The sequence below is a fragment of the Ictalurus punctatus genome, chromosome 25 (genome assembly GCF_001660625.3).
Source record: "Ictalurus punctatus breed USDA103 chromosome 25, Coco_2.0, whole genome shotgun sequence".
In the NCBI taxonomy this organism is placed as follows: Eukaryota; Metazoa; Chordata; class Actinopteri; order Siluriformes; family Ictaluridae; genus Ictalurus; species Ictalurus punctatus.
Genome location: NC_030440.2, coordinates 6,807,798 through 6,834,469, shown reverse-complemented (window position 1 = coordinate 6,834,469; position 26,672 = coordinate 6,807,798). Strand labels below are relative to the sequence as shown.

Below are 26,672 nucleotides of genomic sequence, written 5' to 3'. Positions count from 1 at the left end.
TTTATGGAGCTTGCTTTGTTCACAAGAGTATTGTCATCCCCCTCTAATATCCCAGAAAAATCAGAATAATCATTTAACTGCCCAATTTAAACAATTTGGAAGGTCTGTCTCGAAAAACATCTTGTAGGATCAACAAATCAATAACTGGTGTCTGTTTTTGTGACGTAAACAGACTAATGTTTTCCACTTCCCTGGCAGATGCTCAGAGCCTGTAAGACTGTGAATGTCAGCCTTGTATCGGCTACCCCTGCTGAAAAAAACCCAAAACAAAACAACTGAAACCCTCATAGAATTTGTAATGGTTATAATGGGAATTGAATGAGTTTTAATGGAAACTGTAATAATCCCTGTGGGTCTCTACTGATAATTTGTTGCCTTCTATGTCTAGTCTCTGGTATGTTATGTCTAGAGGATACCATTAAGGATCAATAATGCTAATGGTTTTAATTGTTAGCTGATGGTTTGTAATGGTATCTGTAGTGGAAACCATTAGAATTTCTGTAATGGTTACTATTGTTTTTTGTTTGTTTGTTTGTTTTCAGCAGGGACAGTTGAACAGTTCAAAAACAGTTCTTATGATATGCGAATGTATTTTGTCTTTCACTTGGTTTAGGACAGTCTCTCTCTCTCTCTCTCTCTCTCTCTCTCTCTCTCTCTCTCTCATTTATTCCCAGGCTCATTATTCCTCACCGACGGATGCTAACTGAGGAGCAATGTTTATCGAAAGTTAATCTTTGACATGGAAGGTCGCAGCTGATTGGATGACTGGGTAGGGTTGATGACGTAGGCGCAGGTCAGATAAGTATGCGCGTGTAATATGTGCACAGGCGAGTTGTCTCAGAGCAGCACCGAACAGCGCTCAACTGACTCAAGTACCTAGACACTGAAGCAGTGAATTTAGAGTAGATTTCCACGCGTTGACTTTTCTTTTGCCTTTATAGAGGCAGCAACAAATAACTTGGTTTTTAAAAGCCCGAATTGAGGAGAAACCTGGTGCTCCGTGTTTCTGAACTCGTTCCTGCAGGTAGGAGGATTATTACCATGCACTATTAGGGTTTTTAAAAATATATATATATATTATTATTTTCATCTTTGCACAAATATCAGTTAGTATCTGCAAATGGATTGATTCAAATAGAGCTCTTATCTTAAGAGTCTAATATATTGCCTGGATGTTGCCATCTGAGCCATTTGATAAAATATAAAGTCAAACGAAAATAATGTGTGTACCAGGAAGACAAGATTTGGCACTTCAACCTCTAATCATCTGGTGCATTTCTCCAGATGTGCTTTACTCTACATAACCGCTGCATCATTTTTATGCATGCTCTTGAAAAGCTTAATTATTCATACATTAGGGTACATGGTAGTAAATAAGACCAAATGATTGCTGACTGCATTATACATAATGCATACATCACGTGGGCTGTTATTAGTTTTAAATTTAGTGCATTTGATTACAGGATTTAATAGACAACCCCGCAGTGAAATGTAGACAGGCGAGCAAACCATAGAGCAAATATGTAAAGTCTTAAAAATGCTGTGTTTGCTGCATTATTCATGCATTATTCCTGGATTTCAGCTGGCCATGTTGCTGTGTAAATGTGTGAACATTTAAAAAACAAAACAAACAAACAAAAAAAACTTTTGCCTTGGATGTTAAGTTATTGCAGTCATAGGGGTGTCTGATCTGAAGTAGCCCGAAGGTCCACTGCTTTAGGTTCCTCTGGTTTTATGGGTAGTGTAGCACACCTTACTGTAATGTAATGATGAATATCCTTCAGTTCAACAACAGCTGATGTTTTACCCGACCAGAAAACTAAAATTAGGAGGGGGTTGGTTTCTTTTCCGGTGTACTTATAACAAAGTTAATTAAGGAAATAACACAATGGAAATGTTCCAGGAGGCATGTCTTCTTTTATTTCATTGCTCGCATATACATTTTTAAAAATGAAACTTTTAAAGATTGTGGCTGTTGCTCTTTCTGTGACTTATTGTCCAGTACAAGAAACACATTTTAGACGTAATCATAGTTTTGTCAATTGTACATCAACTTCAGAGGCCATACTGTGCGCACTGTGTATTCTGTAATAACTGTCGTTGAGCTAGTATTATAAAGTGCATCATTGTGATTTAGGTCATTTTATCTAATCTGCAGTAAAATGGGAAATAAAATGCACTTCCAGCCACTGAATGAAGCGGCTGAATGAAGTTGATGAAACAATTTGCTCCAGATGCTTTTTTGTGACTGCTTTAGGTTTCAGTGCTGCAGTCGCCCGGCATTCTCTAATTCAGAAAAGTATCAGAGCATACACATCAGAGCATAGCTGCTGCTACCTTTCTGATTAACACTGAATTCATGCACAGATAGTGCTGAGCGGAATGGCATGAAACATGGCATAACTGTAGGCAGAAATCTTAGATCTCCTCATTTTTTTTTTTTGCAACATATAAACCTTTCTCATTAGGCCTGGAAGCGCTCTGGTCCTGGTTCCCAGTCCTCCTCTTCAGGGCATGGTTTCCCTCGTTGCCTCTCCCTTATCCTTTTTCCGCCTTGGAAAAGGGAGTGAGGGAAGCCGGAGTGGGGGATTGCACCAATGGCCTTGGGCTGTTTGTTTCTGGTATGCACTGCTGGCCAGAAGTCCTCTCTCTCTCTCAACTTGATCTTGGCTTATTAAATAGAAATTTTGTTTATTTATTTATTTAATTTTTAGTTTTTAGTTTTAGTAATATCATCTGTTTATAGGTTGTATCTCATCTTCATGTGTATGAGTGTTTAGGTTGAATAGCAAAATGGTCAGCGATAATTGTTTTGAATCAACAGTGAAAAAAAACCCCTGACCATCCTATTTTCACATTTTAAGTTTACCCCAGCCGTAAACATGGCCGCTGCTGGCCAAACGGGTGCCCTGAGCAGAATTGTATTGTTGTGCCCCCCTACACTCCACCCCAACCCCCCCACCCCCCCCCCACCCCCCTCCAAATGTTACTGAAGTAATATATATATATATATATAAACACCCACACGCAACTACATTACTGGTCAGAATAGAACTTTAATAAAATATTTCAAAATGAATATTAATCATTAATAATTGTAGCTCTAAAGCATCAAATACAAACTAAACTTAGATATATTAAATAAAGCATATAATAAATAATAGAAAAAATAAAACAGATTAAATCAAAAATGAACACTGACATATGTCTTCTGCTGGAGCAGTCCAAATTTCAAAATTTACAAAGTCACACTCCAAAGTCATCCATGTGTTCATCATATGATGATGTTTTTGCTAATTCAGAGTTGAAGCTGATTATTGCCAGATCACTCAAGCGCTCTTGTGCCAATTCTATGGTTTTTATTGAACTAACACAGTTAAAATACATTACGCAATATACATAATATAAACAATCAATTTGTGTTCATTATGTATTATATCAAATACCTGCAGAGGGCGACAACGTCCCGGTGATTGTTTTTGTTACGCTTTACAGCTCAAATCCTTGTTTAATATTGGCCAAACATTTCATTCAAATGTCCACATAATCTTTAATATTTGGCCACTTCTTTGTGATAGAAATACTACAGCCACTGTAATTTCTTGAACAAGAACATGTGGACATCAAAATGTGCAAACTCAGAGCGAATAATCAGATGCCTTGGTTCTGGTGAAATGATTAACAGCGTTAAACATGTTTAATTAATCTCTTAATCTCACCCATTAACTTCAAAAGACACAAATATAACGTTTCACAGTTTTGTGAACATACCTGGAAGTGAGGCACGGGATTCATCTTCGGCTTTTTGTTCTTTTTCTTTTCTCAGCACCAGACAGCCGATGTCTTTTCACGGGCATAGTTGTCCATCAATTATGATGATGATCTTTTGCAGTCAGACAAGCGCAAACATGAGGTGGGGGCGGGGCGGATGCCGAAAAAGGCATTAAAAAATATAAATATTTATGTTTATGTATATTATATTTATATTTGTGTGAATTACGTTTATGTTAACCTTAATATAGAATGAAAGACATGGTCAACCCCCCCAGCTCCCGGGAGTTGGTGCCCTGCGCAAACTGTGTACTCTGCATATAGGGAGTTGTGGTACTTACCGTAAAGAACGCATGGTGTAGTTGAGATTCAAAATAGGCCATGAATGCTCACAGCATTTATTTCTGTCACAATGGGTAGTGATTTAATTGAAAAATGTTATTAATCCTGTAATATGCAAGTCATTGCTCAATTTCAATGGAAAAGCAGCATTGTGTGTCCTCCTCAGACACCACTTTTAATATCTTAGACAGTACTGTAATCATTCAGACCCAAATAATTTGTCATGAAACTGCAGTTACTTTAATTATGGTTTAACATCAGTATAGTTAAGCTGTAACAATTTCTCCAGACTCACAGAGACATAGAACGTGTAGATTTTTTTCATGTGTGCTGCGTGTCCAGATTCAGTTAACTCACATGCTTACCTGCATTCTTAAAGCAGTTGTCAGAAATTGCTTTCAGTTTGAGTCTTGCTGTGTGTCCAATATGAAACTTTCTGTGCCTGCACTGAATACTAGATACTTCGGCCAAGTGTCTCTCGGGGCTTTGTTACGGGTTCAAAAGTCCTCGGCCAATACAAGTTGGTCACTTTTGGTTGAGCTGGTGAAGTCTGTATGTGAAGATTTGCTGGTGAGTAGGTCCTGGGAAACCGTCTCTAATTCTGTAATATAACAGCACAATGGCGCACCATGTAATTCCTTTTTGTTTAATTGAGGCAGTGCAACTAGACGCTAGAATTCACGGCACACCACTAGGGATAGTGAACAAGCATGGAGACATTTTCAGTTTGTCCTCGATTCTAACTGTGTTATATGTTGTCAGAGAAAACATTGATTATTATTATTATTCTGTTATAATTGTGTATACTGAGTGAGTCATGTCTCTGAGGGGCGGAAAAGTAAATGTTCCAACTAACAAGCATGAAGCCCTTGCAACTTCATAAGAGCTCACTACCTACAGCTGGCAGTGTCACATTATTATATAATTGCAGAATAGTTTTGCACATTTTATGCAGCTTTTTAAACTTAGTGATGCACAAAAAATGTCAAGAAGAAAGTTGTGATTCAGAAAAGAAAACAACAAACTTACCAATGATTATATCCCAGAGATTGCTGTCACATATTAAATAATGTGCAGGCAACAGATTCACTCATATTTGGTGCCCCGCTTTGGTTAATTATTACAGTGCCTTCCACTAATATTGGCACCCTTGGTAAATATGAGCAAAGAAGGCTGTGAAAATTTGTCTTTATTGCTTTATCCGCGCTCCTGGATATCAAACAATTGCAAACAAAACACAGGTGTATCAAAAAAAAAAAAATCTTGTTAAATATATGTGTGCAACAATTATTGGCACCCTTTTATTTTTTGATCATAGAATTTTTATTGGAAATTTGCATTTTACACATTATAACACCATACCCAACAACCCCAACAAAACAACCACAGCCAAAACCAAAAGAAAGGGGGGAAGAAAAGACAATAACAAACAAACATTCAAAGAAAAACACAGAAAAAAAAGGTAAGATGATTAGTGTTTACCGTCTACCTCTCCTCAATCCACCTCCAGGGTGCGTACATCATTGAAGTAGGTAATAAATTGTTGCCATCCTTTTAGTCAATACTTTGTGCTACCTCACTTTGCCATGTCTTCTCCTATAACGCCTGATGAAGTTGGAGAATACATGGCAAGGGATCTGAGACCATTCCTCCATACAGAATCTCTCCAGATACTTCAAATTTCGAGGTCCACGCTGGCGTACTCTCTTCAGTTCACCCCACAGGTTTTCTATGGGATTCAAGTCAGGGGACTGGGATGGTCATGGCAGGACCTTGATTTTGTGGTCAGTAAACCCTGTTTGTGTTGATTTTGATGTATTGGATCATTGTCTTGCTGGAAGATCCAACCATGACCCATTTTAAGCTTTCTGGCAGAGGCAGTCAGGTGTTCATTTAATATCTGTTGATATTTGACAGAGTCCATGATGCCATGTATCCTAACAAAATGTCCAGGTCCTCTGGCAGAAAAAAAGCCCCAAAACATTAAAGAGCCACCACCATATTTAACTGTGGGCATGAGGTACTTTTCCATATGGCTACCTCTCTGTGTGCCAAAACCACCTCTGGTGTTTATTACCAAAAAGCTCTATTTTGGTTTCATCTGAGCATAGAACCCGATCCCATTTGAAGTTGCAGTAGTGTCTGGCAAACTGAAGACGCTTGAGTTTGTTTTTGGATGAGAGTAGAGGCTTTTATCTTGAAATCCTTCCAAACAACTTGTGGTGATGTAGGTGACTTCAGATTGTAGTTTTTGGAGACTTTCTGACCTCAAGACACAACTAACTTCTGCAATTTTCCAGCTGTGATCCTTGGATATTTTTTGGCCATTTGAACCATACTCTTCACAGTGTGTTGAGACGATATAGATACACATCCAATTCCAGGTTGATTCATAACATTTCCAGTTAACTGGAACTTCTTAATTATTTCCCTGATGGTGGAAATGGCCATTTTCAGTGCATGTGCTATTTTCTTATAGACACTTCCCATTTTGTGAAGCTCAACAACAGCTATATTCCTTGATCTTACCCATTGTTATAAATGACTAAGGGAATTTGGCCTATGTGTTTATACCGCTGTGAAACAGGAAGTCATGGTTGACGAATTTTCTGTTCCTAGTCACCCAGGTGTACAATTTTTTTTTTTTTTAAATATCAATGGGAATATACTTCAAATATATTCTTCCCATACGAATTCATAGGGGTGCCAATAATTGTTATACAAATATATTTAACAAAGATATTTTTTTAAAATAAACTTGTATTGTGTTTGCAATTGTTTGATATCCATGAGAGCAGAGTATTTGGTGATTTTTTTAAACAAAAGATCAAAAGTTTAAACAATAAAGACAATTTTTCACAGCCTTCTTTGCTCATATTTACCAAGGGCACCAATATCAGTGGAGGGAACTGTAATTATTGGTTTATTATAAGTCATTCTGTTCATATGAATAAGGTGGGATGCACTGCAGTCTGTGCTTGTCAAACAGCCTGTTCTATACACTCCATTTTGACAATGTTCCTCATGCTTGTAACAGTTATTGGGCTGTTCTGTTCTTTGTGTCTTGTAGTAGTTACATTTGTACACAGACTACTCTCTTAAAAAAAGGAAATCTGAAAGAGACACACTGGTCAAAATAAAAATAAATAAATAATCAATATATTTGGTGTAAGTATGTCTAGTCACATCTGCAGTGGAGTACTCTCTAACTATCTAGCTTTTCCTAGCACCTAATTAGGCAGCAAAACTAGCAGGAAAGCAACATGCCGGTCTTCCCAAATTCATGTTTGTTACACAGCATTTCAAAGCAGCCATAGGACCCGATTGAGGTTGGAGGTGTATTTCACCACTGAGGGACAGATAGTGTGAAGGTTCTTCTCCATGTTTTCCAATCTGAGGGTTCTGGCTCCACAGCTATAAATATGCAACATAACATACTTCTGAATAGCAAAGAAAGACTTTTTCCTATGTACCACTCCAGTTATGCTGTATTCTGTTGGTATTCTTCAACTTGATTGTTCTCCTTGGTAAAGAAATTCATGGTGAGGATTTTCCAGTGGTTGTACTTGCTTAATATATCTGCTTTAACGTGCTGGCAACCGTAGGGATAGAACACACAAAACGAAGATACAAAAAGAAGGCAAGATATGTAGTAATACTACACTACAGAATACTTCATAGCATGATATTTATGTCAGAATTCCCTTTTAAATTATGTCATCATTTCATGCAGGGTAGGTGATGTGGAACATATCCTGAAGAAACTCTTCAATCTGCACTGAGTCCCAGATGATTACTGCTAATGCAGTCCTGCAGTGGTGTTCTGTTAACTCTGCAACCTGCCTCAGTAGTATCTCTTCAGTTAAGATTGTGTTCTAGTGAGTATAATATTATTCAAAGTCCTGAAATTCTACAAGTGCTTATTTTATTTGGATCGTCACCTCTACCGTACTGATGCACAATGGCTGACCCTGCACTTTGACCCTAGCTTCCTGAAGGGTTTGGCGTGATTAGTTAATAACATTTAAAAACATTTAGAAATGTCAGAGTCTTCAGAGAGAGACGCCCCTCTGCTACAGCTCCAGGAGGTTAATTCCAGCCGAGCAGGAGGCTGCGATCTCTCATCCAGAATGAATTCATCCTCCCCACCCGTGACAATGGAGAGCCACCCCATCTGCATTCCTTCACCCTATGTGGACATTGGGCACGATTTCACCACCCTGCCTTTCTACAGCCCCACTCTGCTCAGCTACAGTGGGCCCCCACTTCCTGATTGCCCCTCAGTCAGCCCCACGCTCTTCTGGCCCTCCCAGAGCCACACGGCACCTCTGGCTCTGCATCGCCCACAATCCCACTGCCAGCAAAACCAGCCAAGCAATGGCACCTGGCAGGAGCTCACGTCACGCAATTACACAGCCAATGACAACAGGTATATCTTTTCCTCCATCTCCTGTTTGACTTTCTTGTAGTGTTCACTGCCAAGTAATGCAAGTCAATGCATCTCTTTAAATTTTATAGCAGTACAATTGTAGAAAATATTTTTTTTTAAATATCCATATTCTTCTGTGTTTGAATCAGTTACTAGGAGTGTGAGATATTTATGGAAATGGACCTTCATTGCTAATCCTCCTAATGGCAGGTGTGTGTTTACACAGGTGTGAGTGCAAATCGCACATGGGGTAAACGTGTACCAAAAGTAAACCAAAAGTACTCGTTTACTCGATGTTTTTAGCACAGACTTAACCATGAGCATGTTAACTTAAACATCAAACCTCAAATACAAATGGACCTTTTATTTTAGTTTATTAGAATTTTTATTTATTTATTTATTTATTTTACAAATTAGTGTGAGTGATCTTGAAGTCACAGCCCTTTTTGTCATATTTTGTGAGTTCTCATCACAGACCCTCAGCTGTTCATAAAATATTACACTACTGTGCAAAGTCTTAGGCACCCTATTTTTTAAAAAAAAGTATAATATTTGTTATAGATTTTTATTTTACAACTTCTACATTATGGAGTCAATACATTTTAGCATAAAATGAAATCTTACAGAAAAATGTTTGTATGTCAGTAAAGAAAGCAGTATATTACGTAAGCGACCACTTTTCAGACATAAAAACATACTGAAGGTTTCTGGGTTTTGCTGCAAAATTAAGAAACAAGTGCGACAGTCAAAGTCTCCAGAAGAACTGTGGCTGGTTCTGAAAGAAACTTACCAGCTAATTTCCTACCTGTGACTACTATTTTTTTTTAAGCAAAGGGTCGTTACAACAAATATTGTCTTTGTTTCATTTATTACTGTTTACTGCTCTCTATAGTGTGTATAAAATGTAGACATTTAATTTCATTATTTTCGATGCCATCTTTGCACTACAGCAGTGGCCACCAAAACTCTTCCTTGAGATTTACCTTCCTGCAGGTTAAATCTCCAACCAAAATCTAACACACCTGTTTTAGCTGATCAAGTACTTCTTAAAACAATGATTAAATGGTCAAGTGGGCACAATTATGGTTGGAGCTGAAGTCTTCAGGAACGTAGATCTCCAGGAACAGGGTTGGTGACCACTGCTCTACAGCATTTCTTTGCACAGTACTATATGTTCAGAGGAAATTCCTCAGCCTTAGCAGCACTTTAAAACTAGACCAAAATCACATAATGTGGACCACTAGTACTTGACTGTCAGGCATATTGATTTAAAAAGCTTCCCCTTTGGCACTTCTTGGCGGAGGGGTCAGGGGTTGGTGGGGTGCCATGGTGGTTTGGACTTTTGATGGCATGCTGAAGAGAAAAGTAAGCATGAGCTAACTTCTGCCAAAATTGCAAATATGATTTCTAGCCTCAGGTAAAAATATAAAAGAGCCATTTATACCCAAGTTAAACACTAGGTTTAAAATAGTAATGCAACAGTGTTTTCTCTGATTTGTTTCCTCCTTGTACTTCAGCAAACCCACGGGGAAACGGCCGGTGGAGTGTGATGAGAACTTCAGTTCCTCGGGGAGCAAAACAGACATGCACTTCTGCGCTGTGTGCAGTGACTATGCCTCTGGCTATCATTATGGTGTCTGGTCCTGTGAAGGATGCAAAGCCTTCTTTAAAAGGAGTATCCAAGGTAACCGACTCGTAATCGACTGGTACAGCTATCTGGACATGCACCATTCTACATGCGTGCACATACTTTTACAGTTACAGATTTCAGTTTTATTGTACTAACTCTGTTACTTCCTAATCTGATGGGTTTGGTAACTCAGACACTAAATGGGTTTTAAAACTATTAATAACCATGTGTTCACCTACAAACACTTAATCTCATTGCCCTAATATCCCTTTTGACCTCATTCGTCCTAATGGGAATTGCCTCTGCCCTCCAGGTCCTAAAAGTGAGGTGGTTTCCAGCCTTAGAGGCTTCAGGAGCAGAGCACAATGTTCCCGATTAAGAGTTTAATTGTTTGTTTGTTTTCAAATCTGTTCTCTCAGTGGACTTTCACTGAAGCCAGACAGTGACCCTTATGACTGACATTTAGTGGTTTATTTTGAGATATGTTCCATCAGTTTTCATCTGCTGGTTAGATTGTTGCATAAGAAACACAATCCTTTTCTTCCTGTGAATTTATTGCTGAGTGAAGTGAGCTATGAAAACAGCTGCTCACACATGTCCTGTCTCTTGATTAGGACATAACGACTACATCTGTCCTGCAACCAACCAGTGCACCATTGATAAGAACCGCCGGAAAAGCTGCCAGGCCTGTCGGCTACGCAAGTGTTATGAAGTGGGGATGATGAAATGTGGTAAATAATTATTTGCCATTCACTTTTTCACTCTTTTTTCAGTGTCTCGTATGACATAAAAACCTAGCATGCTTTGCCAAGTCCTAACTGAATATTTGGACTTTGTTTTATACCCTTGCTCTGGACTTTGTCAGCTATCATGTCATGCTGTGTTATTATGGAGTAATGATCTGATAAAGCAATAAGAACACACACACACACACACACACACACACACACACACACACACACAGACACATTTGTTAGTCTTATTATATATTTTTATTTTCTACTTTTTTTGTGGGTGGACAGAACATTTTGTAAACATACAGTCAGAGGTCAATATTTGAGATTACTTACTCACTACTGAACAAATGCATAATTAGCTAATTAGCTGCATGGAAACTTAAAATTGTCTTGCTGTAGAGATGGATTTGCTGTCTGTCACAATAACTGTCCAATAACTTTTTTCTGCCCAGTTTAATTTTTAGTAATGTTAAATCAAACCTGTATGTCACCCAAGGCACTGCATTTCTATAAAATTCTCATTAGTCCTGAAGGCTGTTTTTCCTTTACTCCTTTAAAAGCCTTGGCCAACATTTTCCTGTTGCTTATTAAGTATTTACTGAGCATATATTCAAGAAAGTTCCTTTCTGTAAAGCACAATTTATTTACAAGGACATTTGACCGTTTCTCCAGCCTGTGCATTTTTTTCCCGAATCTGTAAAATGAAGTTGCATTTAAAACATTTGCTAGTTAGATAGTGTCTTTTCAGCTCTTTAACGTAACTTCCTTTCAGTTAGTTGTTTTTTCTTTAACTGCCTACTCTAATACTGGTGGTGGGTACAGGCAGAGTTGCACGGGACTAGATTGGACTATATTGGCCACTCTGGATCATTTTTCTTTCTTTCTCATCTTTAAAATGATTGTTAATTTGTAAATGGGATTGGCTGATTTTACTAACTTCCAAAACAGTCCCTCACAAATCAAACTGGACAAAAGAAAAAGGAACAACAAAAATCGAGACCAACATGATTCTTTCCTGTACAGTAATATTAGGTTTTCCACTAATAAAAAGCTAATAATGAAAGCATGTTGACAGGGGTAGTTTGTCAGACTCCATTTAAGCTATTAATCCCGTATTGTATAGGTATGCGCCGGGACCGTGGCAGCTACAGTCGTGGAGGCTCACAGCAGAGGAGAGTGGCACGCTCTCCGGCCAGAGCAGTAGCAAGCAGTCAGAGACAGCCAGAACAGAAAGCAGCACCTACCAGGGTAAAGGAGGTTTTTACTGCCACACTGAGCCCAGAGGAGCTGATAGCTCGCATCATGGAAGCAGAGCCACCAGAAATCTATCTTATGAATGACATGAAAAAGCCCTTTACTGAGGCCAACGTGATGATGTCACTCACCAACTTGGCTGACAAAGAGCTTGTCCACATGATCAGCTGGGCCAAGAAGATCCCAGGTGTGTCTATGTGTTTGTTTGTTTGTGTAATTGCTTTTATTCAAATTGACCGGCACTTGTATCATTGTATTACAAAGAAACATGTTTGTATAACAATGCTTATGCATATATAATTATATTTTCATGCAGTAATTATGTGTTCAGTCTCATATTTCTGACTACTTAATCAGCCCTATTAAGTAGGGAAAAAAATGTCTGTTTGAGAAAGCCAACTGACCTTAATTGCAAAATTGAATAGAAACGCAAATGAAAACATTTAGCTTCTCAACAGGCAGTAATACAGTGTACAGCTGTTTCACTACAGCAATGTTCCTTCCTCTCTCCGTTCAGATCCATTAAAGCTCAAAAACAAGCAAGTTGGTTTGAACCTTTTCTGTTAGTCTGTAAGGTTCTTTCTTTTTCCTTACAAATTAACCAGCAGGTCATTGTCTTTGATTAAATAATATTGTTGCTATATCTCTACACCCTGGCAGTTCTGCTCAACTCTGGTGCACGTTTTTATTTTGCCGCAGTGGAGGTGTTTCATTTGAGGCCTGAGTGCCATTTTAGGCACCAGTATGTGTGATGATTTATGGTGTGAGGTGCCAGTGTTGTTGCTTGGATCTCATTGTGCTGCATTTAGTTTAACTATAAGCATTGTGCTATAACTGAAGTGTGAATCTGGAACAGAGGGCTGTTAGAGTTACATGTTGGCAGTTAATTAAATCAACATTACATTGTCTAATGTCAAACCCACCTCACTGTTATAGACCTAGACTTGAAAAAACCCCAAAAGAGACTAATCTTACCTAATGCACCTTTAATGTTTTGTGTGCTTTCTCTCTGGTTTTACACAGGTGCTGTCTTTGCATAAATATTAAAATAAACTTATTGTTGTCTGCAGGATTTGTGGAACTCAGCCTCTTTGACCAGGTGCACCTGTTGGAGTGTTGCTGGTTGGAGGTCCTGATGTTGGGGCTGATGTGGAGATCTGTTAATCATCCTGGAAAGCTCATCTTCTCCCCAGATCTTATCCTCAGCAGGTGCAGTTATTCATGCACCGCCATTTATTCTTATAACTGTCTGTTTAAAACTCCAACATGAGCCAGTCTTTCTATTTGTGCAGCCAATCATTTACTTTCAGACAGTTTACCAGCTTTTGGGCAGAACCATGTAAACTCCTTGTCCAACCATGCTCCTGGATAAAAATGTTTATCTGGTTGTCAAATAGTGTAATGGTTGAAGGTCATTACAAAAGCAGGTCACAGGCAGTGGGTGAAACAGTATACACACACACACACACACACACACACACACACACACACACACACACACACACACACACACACACACACACACACACACACACACACACACACAGACAGACAGACACACACACACACAGAGTGGGGTCATGTGTATGCTCTACCCATGTGGTTATGTGTCATGATTATACACCTCAAGACATCAGTTCTGCTTGGATTAAGTGTGAAATAAAAATAAAAAAATCACTTGTTCTTTAGTCAACTTACTAAGTTGGCAATAAATAAGCAAAACTGGATCTAAAAGTTCATCTTACAGTCAAAGAGCAGCTCACATAATTTTTTGGTTGATGAGCTTTGTTTAAAAAAAAAAAAAAAAAGCCTAGATCTTTCTAGCTTTCCTGAGCACTCTCAGGCCTGATTCTAATACACAGCTAAAACCTGGTCATTTCTACTCATATCCAGTTTGTTAGTGGCATAGTGCTTAATGGTTGTGTCATTTATTTCAAGACTTACTTCTGAATAAGTATGACTAGATGTAAAAATAAATAAATAAATAAAATAAACAAAAAAAATTAAAAATGCACACAACGCGTGATTCCAAGCAAAAATCCTGAAAAAAAAGAAGAAGCCTTTCTCTGTCACATATATATTACAGCACAGTGAAATTATTTTCTTTTCATATCCTAGCTTGATGGGGTCAGAGCACAGGTTCAGCCATGAAACAGTACCCCTGGAACAGAGAGAGTTAAGGGTCTACTCAAGGGCCCAGCAGTGGCAGCTTGTCGGTGTAGGGGCTGACCTTCTGATTAGTAACCCAGAGCTTTATCTGGAAATGCCGAAAGCAAACAAGAGCAGCATTAAAACCTTACACTACCACGAGCCATAGACAGTCCCAGCTTTATATTTCTCATTCATAAAGAATCAAAGAATCAAATCTATTTTGTTATTATTATCAGTGTAGCTGCTGAACAATTCATACTACAAAGAACTTAATGTTCTTTAGAGATGTTTTTTAACAATCAAATCATAAGTTGTGACTCAGGAATTCATTTTTCTGTATTGGACTCTTTCGAATAAAGCAGAAACCTAGTGCAAGGTTTCTGCTTTATTCCAAGAATCCAATCGAATAATTGGTGAATAGTTCCAAGTACATTTACAGAATGCAGATAATGAAATCAGGATTTAGGTACTTGTATGGCAGGTACTCTACATAATATAAACCATTATAATATAATAATAAATTAATAAAAAATCGATGGCAAATTGATAAGTTGATAAGTGATAAGCAAATTTAATATAAGTATAAGCCATTATACATTATACATATATAATGTGCTGTTATAGGGAAATAATCAACTTTGTCATGTAATTTTTTATTTTCCTATAGCATCATGCTCTGTCATGTTTTATTTCATTGCTTATGATAGCATAGAGGAAAAATGGTCTTTAAAAAAAGCAATGTCAGCAATCTCAGCTATGTCAGGGTGTACAAGTTATGCAACACCATTTAATTATAGTAGTTTATACTAGTTTAATACTGACCTACCTAAGCTTGAAACATTCTGCACAATCACTTGGTCCATTGAGACTGAAGCAAATGAATTAATGGGATTCACTGAAAAGGTGAAATCATCGTGAAAACATGCTGCGCACGTGTGCTGCTCTTCAGTTTTTTTTAATGAACGAAAGAGTAAGTCTGAGTCACAGTTTGGCTTATGGACCACAGTTAAGTTTACTGTGTTTGCGCATAAAAAGGTTGTCGTGTAATTCAATAAAGCTTTTTTTTTTGGGGGGGGGGGGGGCAATTTACATACGACAAAGACTTTTATTTTCTATGTGGTTACCCAAAGTTCCATTCATTAACTTTCACAGATACTATGAACTAACAAAATTGTGATTCTGACTAACAAAATGATTCAGAATGACATCCTTATTTGGAAGTTTATTTGGAAGGGTTATAATTCCTATGTTGTTCCACAGGGATGAGGGCAGCTGCGTGCAAGGCTTTGTGGAAATCTTTGACATGTTGCTGGCGGCGACGTCCCGGTTCAGAGAGCTGAAGTTACAGAGAGAGGAGTATGTCTGTCTCAAGGCCATGATCCTCCTCAACTCTAGTAAGTGTGCTTGAGTGTGAGAGCTCCAATGTTCCCTTAAATGCACATTTCTGTGTGTAATTTCCCCTAAGGTTTTGCAGGTGTGTGTGTGTGTGTCTATGTGTTTTCTTTTTTTTGGTGTGTGTTTGAGTTTGCAGACATTGCACTTTTAAATCTGGCACTCTTTCATGACCCTTCAATAAATGGGTTTCAGTCAAGTTCATTGCACTTTTCTACCGTGTTTAACTGATGGGAGTGTTAGAAAGGATTGGTAAGAGTATTGCTTACACTGTAAATGGCTAAAAGGAACATCATACTTGTTTTGGGGAGTCACGCTTTCTTTCAGCACATATATCCATTTCATTTCAAATGCACTATTAAGGAGTGCTGGTGTGGTATTAAGTCTGCCAGCAGGACTGTGCATTTCGTTCCAATAAAGCTTTGATTTCTCTCCTTCGCTTAGTGAATATCGGAAAATCATTTGTAATTTACCCAACAAAAAGCCTCAACATCTGCTTATAATTACACTAACTAGAACTCCTCAGAATCAATAGAACACTTTATATGTTTTGCAGCTTACATAAAACGTCTCTTTAAGTTTCGATTTTGCGGAGTTGTGGAGTAATGTGCTGTGGGACTGTGTGTTGTTGCAGACATGTGTCTGAATTCAGCTGAGGCAGATGATGAACCTCAGAGCAGGACCAAACTGATACAGTTGCTGGACTCTGTGACAGATGCCCTGGTCTGGTCCATCTCGAAGATGGGCTTGAGCTTTCAGCAGCGCTCCACGCGCCTGGCCCACCTGCTCATGCTACTCTCACACATACGTCATCTCAGGTATAGAGTATCAGCACACTGCATGAAAATCTAAATGGTATATGAGTAATGCATATGCTGTATGTGAAGTGATTGTTTAGTTATAATATTTAATATTAAGGAACTTAAAATTTATGCTGCTTGATTTAAAAAAATATTTATTATTTGCTGTAATGTCAGCAGTTTTGCTTTAAATCAAGTGTAAGACATATAGGACATTTACTGAATGTCTGTAGTGGGTTTTCAGCAATCATTTACAAATTCTTCTTCTTCTTCTTCTTCTTCTTCTTCTTCTTCTTCTTCTTCTTCTTCTTCTTCTTCTTCTTCTTCTTATTATTATTATTAGTAGTAGTAGTAGTAGTAGTAGTAGTAGTAGTAGTAGTACGGTGGTTTAGTGGTTAGCGCATTTGCCTCACATCTCCAGCGTTGAGGGTTTGATTCCCGCCGCAGCCCTGTGTGTGTTCAGGTACTCCAGTTTCCTCCCCCAGTCCAAAGATATGCATTGTAGGCTTATTGGCATGTCCAGAGGTGTCCGTAGTGTGTGTCCCCTGCCTTGTGCCCCATGCCCCCTGGCATTGGCTCCAGGTTCCCTGCAACCCAGTAAGGATAAGCAGTACAGAAAATGGGTGGATGCATTATTATTATTATTATTAATTCTTGGAAGCACAATGGCCAGCAGTTCAATATACAAAACATTTAAGACAAAAAAACATGATATTATAGTGGCAGCAGACATTTTAAATCTAATTTAAATTTATTCTCCCAGGCATTCGTGTCTTCTCAATTTCTTTAAATTGTCTGGGTTTTCTTTCCATATGTCCTACCATATAACCATTAATTAATGTCTTCAATATATTTTATTGGTTTATTTAATCTAATTATTAAATCTGTTACATTTTTATTTGCATTTAATCCTATTTGAATTGAATATCTCATACATCAGTGCAGTACTTATTGTCTTCATATGCCCGTATACTTGACTTAAAACAATCAAATACAACTAGGCTTATGATTCTATTACAACTGTAAATGTGTAATTTAGTAACATTTCTCCTAAACCAGACTAAACATGAAGCAAAACTGTTTAGTTATTATAAGAATTATATATATATATATATATATATATATATATATATATATATATATATATATATATATATATATATATATATAAGAATAAGGCTTTTCACTGTAGCAGAGAGGTGATATATGACACAGCACAACCTGACTGCTCTGCCATCATGCTAACACTGTTTTCTCTTGCTTCAGTAACAAAGGTATGGACCACTTGCACTGCATGAAGATGAAGAAGGTAGTGCCTCTGTATGACCTGCTTTTGGAGATGCTCGATGCACACATAATGCACAGCTCACGTCTGCCCCAGCCCACTGTGGCCATCGTGCCCGAGGAGAACCCTGGTGCACCGGGACCCTACAGCTGCTCCGCTCATCACTGGGCACAGTCGGTCATAGAGGGGCCTGTGGAGCTCAACCAAAATGGTAAGGTAAAAAACTGCCAGAATTTTGATGACCAAAATTCATCCAAATGGTTTTCCCATTCTGCCATGCGTTTTTTGCAAGCACAACCTCCACTACATTCCTAGCTGTAATGCCAGTAAAGGAACGACTTTTAATAAAACAGGCAACGTAGGCAAACAAAACATTCCCTCTTATATAACCTCATCTTTTATTCAGTTTTTGTGTGTGTGCTGAGATCCATAGCTTTTGAATCTGAGTTTGTCAATCTGTTGCAAAAAATAAAATGTGTCCCAGATGACACAACAATATCTGAATGTGTAATACATGGGGTTTTTTGTATTAAAAACCATTGAAGATGCATTGATTTTACTTACTTTTCCAGCCTTTTGTTGCCCCTGTCCCAACTTTTTTGAGATGTGTTGCGGCCATCAAATTCAAAATTACCTTATTTTAGTTTAAACATGTTTTCTATGTTCTGTTATGAATAACAGGGTTTATGAGTTTTCCAAATCGTTGCAATCTGTGTTTATTTACATTTTACACAGTGTCCCAACTTTTTTGGAATCGGGATTGTTATAGCAATGGATGAGCTATCATCAAGCAGTCAGAGTTCAGTTGCACAAGCCTGAAATTTCCTGAACACTACAAAGTTTTGTCTGTATCTTCTCCAGTTCACACTAGACAGTTGTGCATTAATTCTTCTGTAGTGCAGCGCATTAATGAACGTAACAATTCATTAATGCGTAACAGTTCATTCCTTTGTGCGTCAAAGGAAAAGGGATCCTACGATTTCATGCGATTTCACGTGGAATCACTCGCGTGCTGTGGGCACCGGAAATACAGGACCAATCGGGGGCAGTCATGTTTCATTTGAATAAACACGGCTTGCTAATAGATACAGTAGTTCTGCCTGGACATATACTGTATACACGTATTCCTTTACCAATCAAACGGTTGCTGTTTCTTGTACTGAAGCCCATGATCTGCTTGTGCTGGACCCGTGGATCTGTGAACCTCTCAGAACCATTTTGCAACAAGCAGCAGAGCACATTAAACATTGTCGAGCCTGAAAACACTGGAATGTGTGGTCGGTTAACTTTAAGAAGAAAAATTACGTTTCCCATCAACTCTCACAAAAAACTTTATTTAAACAAGTTTCTAATTACAATAGTGAGATTGGTCGAGTCACATAGTATAGGTAACTATATTAATGTACATACGGTAGGTGTATTTGTGTAGCGCAGTGGTAACATGCAGGTTTCATGTACCAGACACAGGGGTTTGAGTCTCAGCTCAGTTTAATGTTTTTAAATGAGCGGGTTTTTTTCACTGTAGAAAGTTCCTCAAGGTAACGTCGAATGAATTCCATCTTCTCCTTTTTTGCCAATGGAAACTTTTGTTCTTTTCTTAGATTAAAAGTTATTTAAAAACTGGTTTAAAGTGAACACAGAAGTCCACACACTGAAATCAGATTTTTTTTAAATCAGATTCAGATTCGAAGTAACTAGTAACTTGAGTAGTCTTCTCATCGTATACTTTATTACTCTTACTCAAGTAATTACTGTTACTTTTACTTTCCACCACTACATCTTTATCCCCACTGAACAACTGCTCTATGAGAGTTCAGCTCTACCTGACCAACCAACCTACATGTTGGAAATGTGAAAAGGAATAGTTAACTGGCCATACTTATACTCTTACTCAAGTTCATTTTTAATCACAGAAATGTACTTTAACTTCGCTACATTCTGTGCCGTTCCTCCGTTACTGTTAAATATTAATGAATATATGTAGTTTTAATAATTAGCATGAACAATATTCGTTCAGTGTACTGAAGATGGAAAAAATCAAACTGCATTTGGAATAGACAGTGAGTTCTGTCATTGTAAAATAATGTTACAAAGCATTTCTTTTTTTTTTATCTACAGTTAAATAAAAGTTAAACTGGAAAATTAAATGGTAGGCTATAAAAATGCACCTATTTCTGGACATTGCTTGATCTAAATATTCTACATAACAAATAAAAATCACAAACATGATACTTGTGAATAAAAGAATTTCATATATTAAATTGAAAAATATATTAATATTAGTTGTCTTGAATGTCTCTGCAGCTCATCAAAAATATAAATGGGGCATCCATCAACTGAAATCACGCTGTCAGAGTTAACATTTACAGTAGCATTTTTCTATTTAGTTTCTTCTGTTTCAGAATAAATAAGCATTATGTCATCAAATCACAAGTCTGTATTGATTTGATGGTCAGAAGCTGTACTAAATGTCGATTAACCTAAAAATCACAAATATCACACTTTTATATATCCAATTTATTAGATCCTTAAAATATAAAGACAGCTAAATAGTGAAAAAAAAGTTGTACACAAATTAAGTATGGACACAAAGTTAATATGAATACTTAAAAAATAAATATGCATTCTAGAACTTTTAAGTATGCATGCCAAAATTTAAATATACATACTTAAAAATAAGTTTGCAAAATAAATATACTTGCAAAATCCAGTGTGTTTTTATTTTAAAACATACATAAGCATGGACACAATGTTTATATGCATACTTAAAAAATAAGTCTCGTATTACAGGTCCTTAAAGTGGCTACTGTATGTGTGCTAAATTAGTGCAGCAGTAACATGTAGGTTTACTATGCCTGTGACCGGGGTTCCAGCCTCAGTTTAACTAACCCTTTTTTTAAATGAGCTGGGGTTTTTTCACTGTATAAAGTACATCGAGGTAACACTGATTGAATTCCGCATGCACAGTACTGATTGGAGGCCTATACCAATTAGAAAGATTCAAGTGATGGACTATTAGCAAGGTATTTTCATTCAGTCGTATTTCACAGTTCCTCATGGGCTTGTATGGATTTCCTCCAATTTTCTCTCAACTCTAAAATTTTAATATGCATACTTATTTTTAAATAAATAAATAATAAGTATGCATACTAGAATTTTAAGTATGCATACTTAAAATTCTAGCATGCATACTTATTGTTTGCGTATGCATATTAACTTTGTGTCCATACTTAATTTGTATACAACTTTTTAAAAAGCATGCATATTTTGCATACTTATTGTTTAGTATTTGTACTTATTTTTACTGATTTGTACTTTCATATTTCTTTGCTTAAAGACTTATATGTATTAGTAAATTAGGTAAACATTGCTTATTAAATTAATCCATAGGGTAAGCTAGTTAAACTTTAGCTGGCTCGTGCAACACTGACCAGGATGAATCACTTATGTAGTATTTCACGGTTCCTCCTGGGCTTGTGTGGATTTCCTCCAGGTTCTCCAGTTTTCTCCCACCTCTATAATTTTAGTATGCATACTTATTTTTTTAAGTATGCATATAAACTTTGTGTATATATTTAATTTGTGTACAACCTCTTTTTTTTTAAAGCATACTTATTTAGCATACTTGTTTAGGGAAAAACCCACTCATTTAAAAAAAAAAAAAGGTGGTTGAGCTGAGGCTCAAACTGTGTTGACTGGAATACCAAACCTGCATGTTACCACTGCACTATCCTAGCACACGTACAAAACCTCCTTAACTTTAATACAATAGTAATTGTATTACACGACTCAATCATGCTCACTTTATATTTTGCATAATCTTGTAATTAGAAACTTGTTTAAATTAGGTTTATCCTAAGTTTTGATGAGAAACGTAATATTTTTATGTGAACCATTCGCCCACACAGTACATCTTTTTTATAGTACTGTGTTCAGCTACAGAATGCTATTCCAGGCACCACCTGGTGGTTATTGTGTGAAGCGCAACAAATTAATAAAAATTCTTAGAGCCGTACCTGCATTATACCGCGGGATCACACGTGACGAATTGCATGATACCGCGTGAAAAAACGCGCATTCTTAAAGGCCACATCTGTACAGGCATGTGTGCGTGTATGTTGCTGTTTTATTTTGTCCAGTGGCTGATATAAATTGTTTGTTTGTTTGTTTTTTCACTTAAGTGTTAAATGGAAATGTTTTTATCATTCTTTTACTGTTAGTGCTCAAAAGTGACCTTAGCATAATGAAGACAGACTGAACCAAGATGTTTTTACCCAGAGCAGCCATGCATCTCAAGGACATCAGTCTGGACCTGAAGAATCAAAGAACTGGACCAAATCAGCTGTATAAACCCTTAAAATGTGTAGCTTTGTGAAAATAAGGATGTCACAGGTAAGCATTCCTGGAATTTGTATTTAGTGGTTTTGCAAAACCCAGTGCATTTATTGTGTCTTTTCTGAGCTTTTTCTTTTTATATACAGTGCTCTCCACTAATATTGGCACCCCTGGTAAATATGAGCAAAGAAGGTTGTGAAAATTGTCTTTATTGTTTAACCTTTTGATCTTTTGTGCAAAAAAATCACAAAAAATACCCTGCTCTCATGGATATCAAACAACTGCAAACACAATGAAAGGTTTTATCAAGGAAAAAAATCTTTGCTAAGATAACAGTTCTGAGTCTTCTCCTATAATGCCTGATGGGGTTGGAGAATACATGGTCAGGGATCTGAGATCATTCCTCCATACAGAATCTCTCTGGATACAAATTTTGAGGTCCACGTTGGTGGACTCTCCTCTTCAGTTTACCCCACAGGTTTTCTATGGGTTTCAAGTCAGGAGACTGGGAAGGCCATGGCAGGACCAATGGGAATGTACTTCAAATATATTTTTCTCATATGAATTCACAAGGGGTGCCAATAAATGTGGCACACATATATTTAACAAAGTTTTTTTTTTTTTTTTTTTGATAAACCTGTGTTTTGTTTGATATCCATGAGAGCAGAGTATTTTTGTGAATTTTTTGCACAAAAGATCAAAAGGTTAAACAATAAAGACAATTTTTCACAGACTTCTTTGCTCACATTTTCCAAGGGTGCCAATATTAGTGGAGGGAACTGTGTGTTGATATACGCTGAGATTTTTCTTTCTTGATACTGTTAGAGGACAATTTCAAGACTTTTCCACTGTGATTATGTTTAAATTACAGCTTTAATAAAAGTGTGACACATGTCACTCCTGCACTGTAAAATTTGAACTGGCATTCCCAGTCCCCCAGAAAGATGATCAACTGTAAACACCATTTTGTGCCTGTATTGATTACTGCTTCTGAGTGTTTGTGCACACACATAATGCCTTTTGTTTGGTGTAAGATCAAATGGTAAGCCAACAGGTCAACTAAGTCTACAGCCAAATACACACTAAACGCACATATATTTACAATGATAGATCTTGTTTTACACCAGCTGACAACATGCAACAAAAATCATATACTCATTGTACATCATAAAGGAAACATAGAGATGAATTACAAATTAAAGGAAAAAACGGTGGCTATGCTGGCTTGGTTTGAATCCACTTGGCCTTGCAGAGGGAAGGGTCACTGCAAATAAATGCAAAGTTCTCCTGACTGATCATCTTTATACAATGATGAAACCTATTTCCTATCCTGATGGGAGTGGTCTCATCCAGGATGAAAATGCTTGTATTTACAAGGCATGGGGGGCTCATTGAATGTTTTGATGAGGGTGAAAATAATGTAAATCATTTGTTTTGAAGTTCACGGTCACCAGAGCTTAACCCAGGTGAACATCTATAAGAGATTTTGCACAGATGTGTTAAGACAGTGCACTGTACCACCATCATCAAAACACCAATTGAGAGAATTTATTATTGTTTTTGTAAGAATTGTTCATCATTTGAGTACAGTTCCAGAGTTTTGTATACTCTATGCCAAGGCACTTTGAAACTGATCTATGGCTTGTGGTGACCTAACACCTAAGTGAGGCAGTGAATGTCGATTTTTCCTTTAATTTGTCAACTGTCTGTATGTTCCACTAACAAAACACGTCGACTTAATTCAGGACAGCTGGTTTCATATTTACTAATGACCAAACTTTCTTAGCCAAAAAGACAAGTTCAGGTAGTAAGACAAGCGCTAAAACACTGCAACCAGTGATACGATGAAATGCACTGCCATAGTTTACACAATTACATTTGCATTTGTGAATGTATATATAAAGCCAGATTTATTGATAACAGTCTAGCACATGGCTTCCCAGTGCTTGATTATAGGCAGCTTCTAGCTCCAAAGCATTTATGTTCAAAATATTGTTTTCCAATTTTCTAGGCTAACTTTGGTTTGTAAAGTGATCCTGCAACACTGTTTTCAGCTGATGTGCACCAAAACACATTACAAACCAAAAGAAATTAATACACTTGTACATTATTCAAGGTAAAATCATGCAGCAATTTTGAAAGCAAAACACTGTAATGTTCACCTAAGGTGATTGTACAGACATTGCAAACATTTTGCAACACTTTTTTTTATATTAAAAAAAAAAAAAAAACACTTTTCTCCTATACTTAATTCCTGCTGTAGCTTCAGTGTTTTTATCAACAGCACCAGCACACGTTTTGAACAAAGTATGACAGCTTCAAATGCCAATTATCATTAGAATTAACATAATGTAGTAGTATTTAGAAAGGCTATAGTTGCCATGTTATATAGATATGTAAATTCAGTATCACATGTCATGGTTTGAAATCTGCTTTGATTTACTGCATTATTTTGTAGCCAAACATGGATTTTTATTGAACTGAACTGGAGACACGATTATGTAAACTGTTACAGGATCACATACCAGATGTGTATCCTTATAAGAATCAAATGAATGATGTGTTTTCATCTTCACATTAGTGTCTGTAATCATTTTCTATTGTAATTTGGTGATCGTACGTCGCCAGTAAATAGAGGTGTTACAACTGTTGTTCAGTAGCATCAGTGCACTGCTATGTATCAGTTACAAATCTTGTTATAAACTTGTTCATGAAGAGGATTTTTTTGCATTCTTTTAAATGCATGGTGTGTGTGTGTGTGTGTGTGTGTGTGTGTGTGTGTGTGTGTGTGTGTGTGTGTGTGTGTGTGTGTGTGTTTGTGTGTGTGTGCAGAATTAGTGGTGCCGTTCCTGAAGATGAACAAACATTGTGGATTTAAAAAAAAAAAAAACGGAGAACCCCCCCCCCACAAAAAAAAACAACAAAAAAAAACAAACAAAAAAAAAAACTCAACCTTACTTTGTCATATTATTTAGTTTCTGAATACTGAGAACAATTAATAATTTTTTTTACTGATGACATTTTGCATGCGTCCATTTAAATACTGTTTAGGGAAATCAATAATTTTCTGTTTTTGCATTATATTGATCATCATGTAGCTAAAAAATTTTTTAAATCATTGTTGCCCATTCTCTTGTAGGGTACCAATAATTCTGGAGTTGGCATAATAATGGATAAATTGACATAAAAGATAACCGTTCACATTTTGGTTGTGCAAGATAATATTTATTACCAAATAACATGAAATAAGCAAGAACTTTAGAAGTTCAGAATTGAATTGTAGTGCACATGAATAAGTTCTTGGAGTCAATGCCTGGTACAGTGAACTTAAATGTTCTTAATGATCGACAGTCTATTTACGCTAATGCAAATTAAAAATAAAGCTTGGAGCAACAAATATACAAATGATAGCTTTTTGTACTGTAGCATTTCATGGCATAATAAAGTAAAAAAATAAGCTTAGGTGCCCCTAAAAATGATTCCGTAACAAAATACACACAAATGAGGAATATGGATATTACATTTAAACATGCTTGTTCTGTGAAGAAAACATACCGTTTAGCATAAAACACAATTATACAGTCATACATGGTATCATCAGTCACCATTCTCTCTATCTATCGGCCAGGCCTTCTCTATCTATCTACGTTTAAGATGGAATACACAACTGGTTACAATGTTTTTTCTCCGTTCAGGGAAGCTTAAAAGCCTGAAAAGTGATTGTAAGCCAAATGTATCAACGGGGTTCTGTTAGGATGATAAATATGTGCCTTAACATTCCCACAGTCGCATTAGTAAAAGAACATACATACAGTGTAATAGTAATTAGGAATTGATTTATCTTTTAAAACGTTCTCAGTAGTATGGCTTTTCTTAGGGTGAATAGAATAGAATAAAATAAATTTTATAAATACACGTATTAAAACATTTTGGACAGTAGCAGTATGATCCCCCACACCGAGTGCTTCTAGAGTCACCTTTGGAAGCAGACCAGTTGGTCAGTATTTATGTGTGCGCACGAGTGTATTAAGTTGGAGGAGGTCCATTAGTGTAGCGCAACATAGGATAGAACGATCTTGCAAAGTTGTTAGATAGAGTACAGCTGTAGTCTTCTTCGGACAGTGGTACCAGGCAGGCGAAAACCAGCAGCAGGAGGAAGAGGACGTGGAGCGGGAAGGCAGCTCTCAGGACCCGGTAGAAGAATGAACGCGGTGGGGATGAATCCCTATTCTGTGTCCTGGAACAAAAAGTTTCTCATTAAGATATTTTTTTTCTCCTCTTGACAATCAGTGGAAATGGATACGTGACTTCATCGAAGCTATCTTAGGAAATACAGTACCTGGTGGAACCGGATGATCTGCTTGCTGTTAGCTCCTACAAACACACAAACCACAACATACACACAGATCAACTTAGTTACTGCATTAAATATACACCATTTACTCTATGTGTATCACACCTTAAACTCCCAGGACCTGTCAACGGGTCACAACCTCTACCTTCATACTCATAAATAAACAGATTTTCATATTAGATTTATTGAAGA

General features: G+C 37.1%; 2 protein-coding genes and 1 long non-coding RNA gene across 13 annotated transcripts in view; 1 reads left to right on the top strand and 2 right to left on the bottom strand.

Annotated features, from left to right (window-relative positions):
- Window positions 1-1,039: 1,039 nt before the first annotated feature.
- On the bottom strand, window positions 1,040-5,889 carry LOC124626323 (uncharacterized). Of its 3 annotated transcripts, XR_006981084.2 has the most exons (4): window positions 5,596-5,889; window positions 5,143-5,322; window positions 3,447-4,714; window positions 1,040-2,670 (listed from the first exon to the last, which is right to left on the bottom strand). It is a non-coding gene; the product is annotated as an uncharacterized LOC124626323 (long non-coding RNA). The 3 variants fall into 3 exon arrangements; XR_008393446.1 differs by lacking the exon at window positions 1,040-2,670 and having other exon boundaries at window positions 3,338-4,714; XR_008393447.1 differs by lacking the exon at window positions 1,040-2,670 and having other exon boundaries at window positions 3,338-4,714; window positions 5,603-5,889.
- esr2a (estrogen receptor 2a) lies at window positions 4,545-22,319 on the top strand. Its single transcript, XM_053675764.1, has 11 exons — window positions 4,545-4,683; window positions 7,847-7,991; window positions 8,152-8,542; window positions 10,060-10,226; window positions 10,787-10,903; window positions 12,033-12,350; window positions 13,234-13,372; window positions 15,575-15,708; window positions 16,341-16,524; window positions 17,773-18,002; window positions 22,075-22,319. Exons 2-11 carry the CDS (start codon window positions 7,916-7,918, stop codon window positions 22,164-22,166), a joined length of 1,848 nt encoding a protein of 615 aa, XP_053531739.1. The 5' UTR covers window positions 4,545-4,683; window positions 7,847-7,915; the 3' UTR covers window positions 22,167-22,319.
- Window positions 22,320-25,329: 3,010 nt separating this feature from the next.
- Window positions 25,330-26,672, bottom strand: part of syne2a (spectrin repeat containing, nuclear envelope 2a) — a 124,179-nt gene continuing 122,836 nt past the window's right edge. For all 9 annotated transcript variants that reach the window (XM_017455909.3, XM_053675761.1, XM_053675760.1 and 6 more), the window contains 2 exons: window positions 26,466-26,500; window positions 25,330-26,363 (listed from right to left, as the gene is read on the bottom strand). In XM_017455909.3, coding sequence (XP_017311398.2) covers window positions 26,153-26,363; window positions 26,466-26,500 — 246 coding nt within the window. In that variant the 3' untranslated portion in view covers window positions 25,330-26,152. The remainder of the gene's footprint in view (window positions 26,364-26,465; window positions 26,501-26,672) is intronic.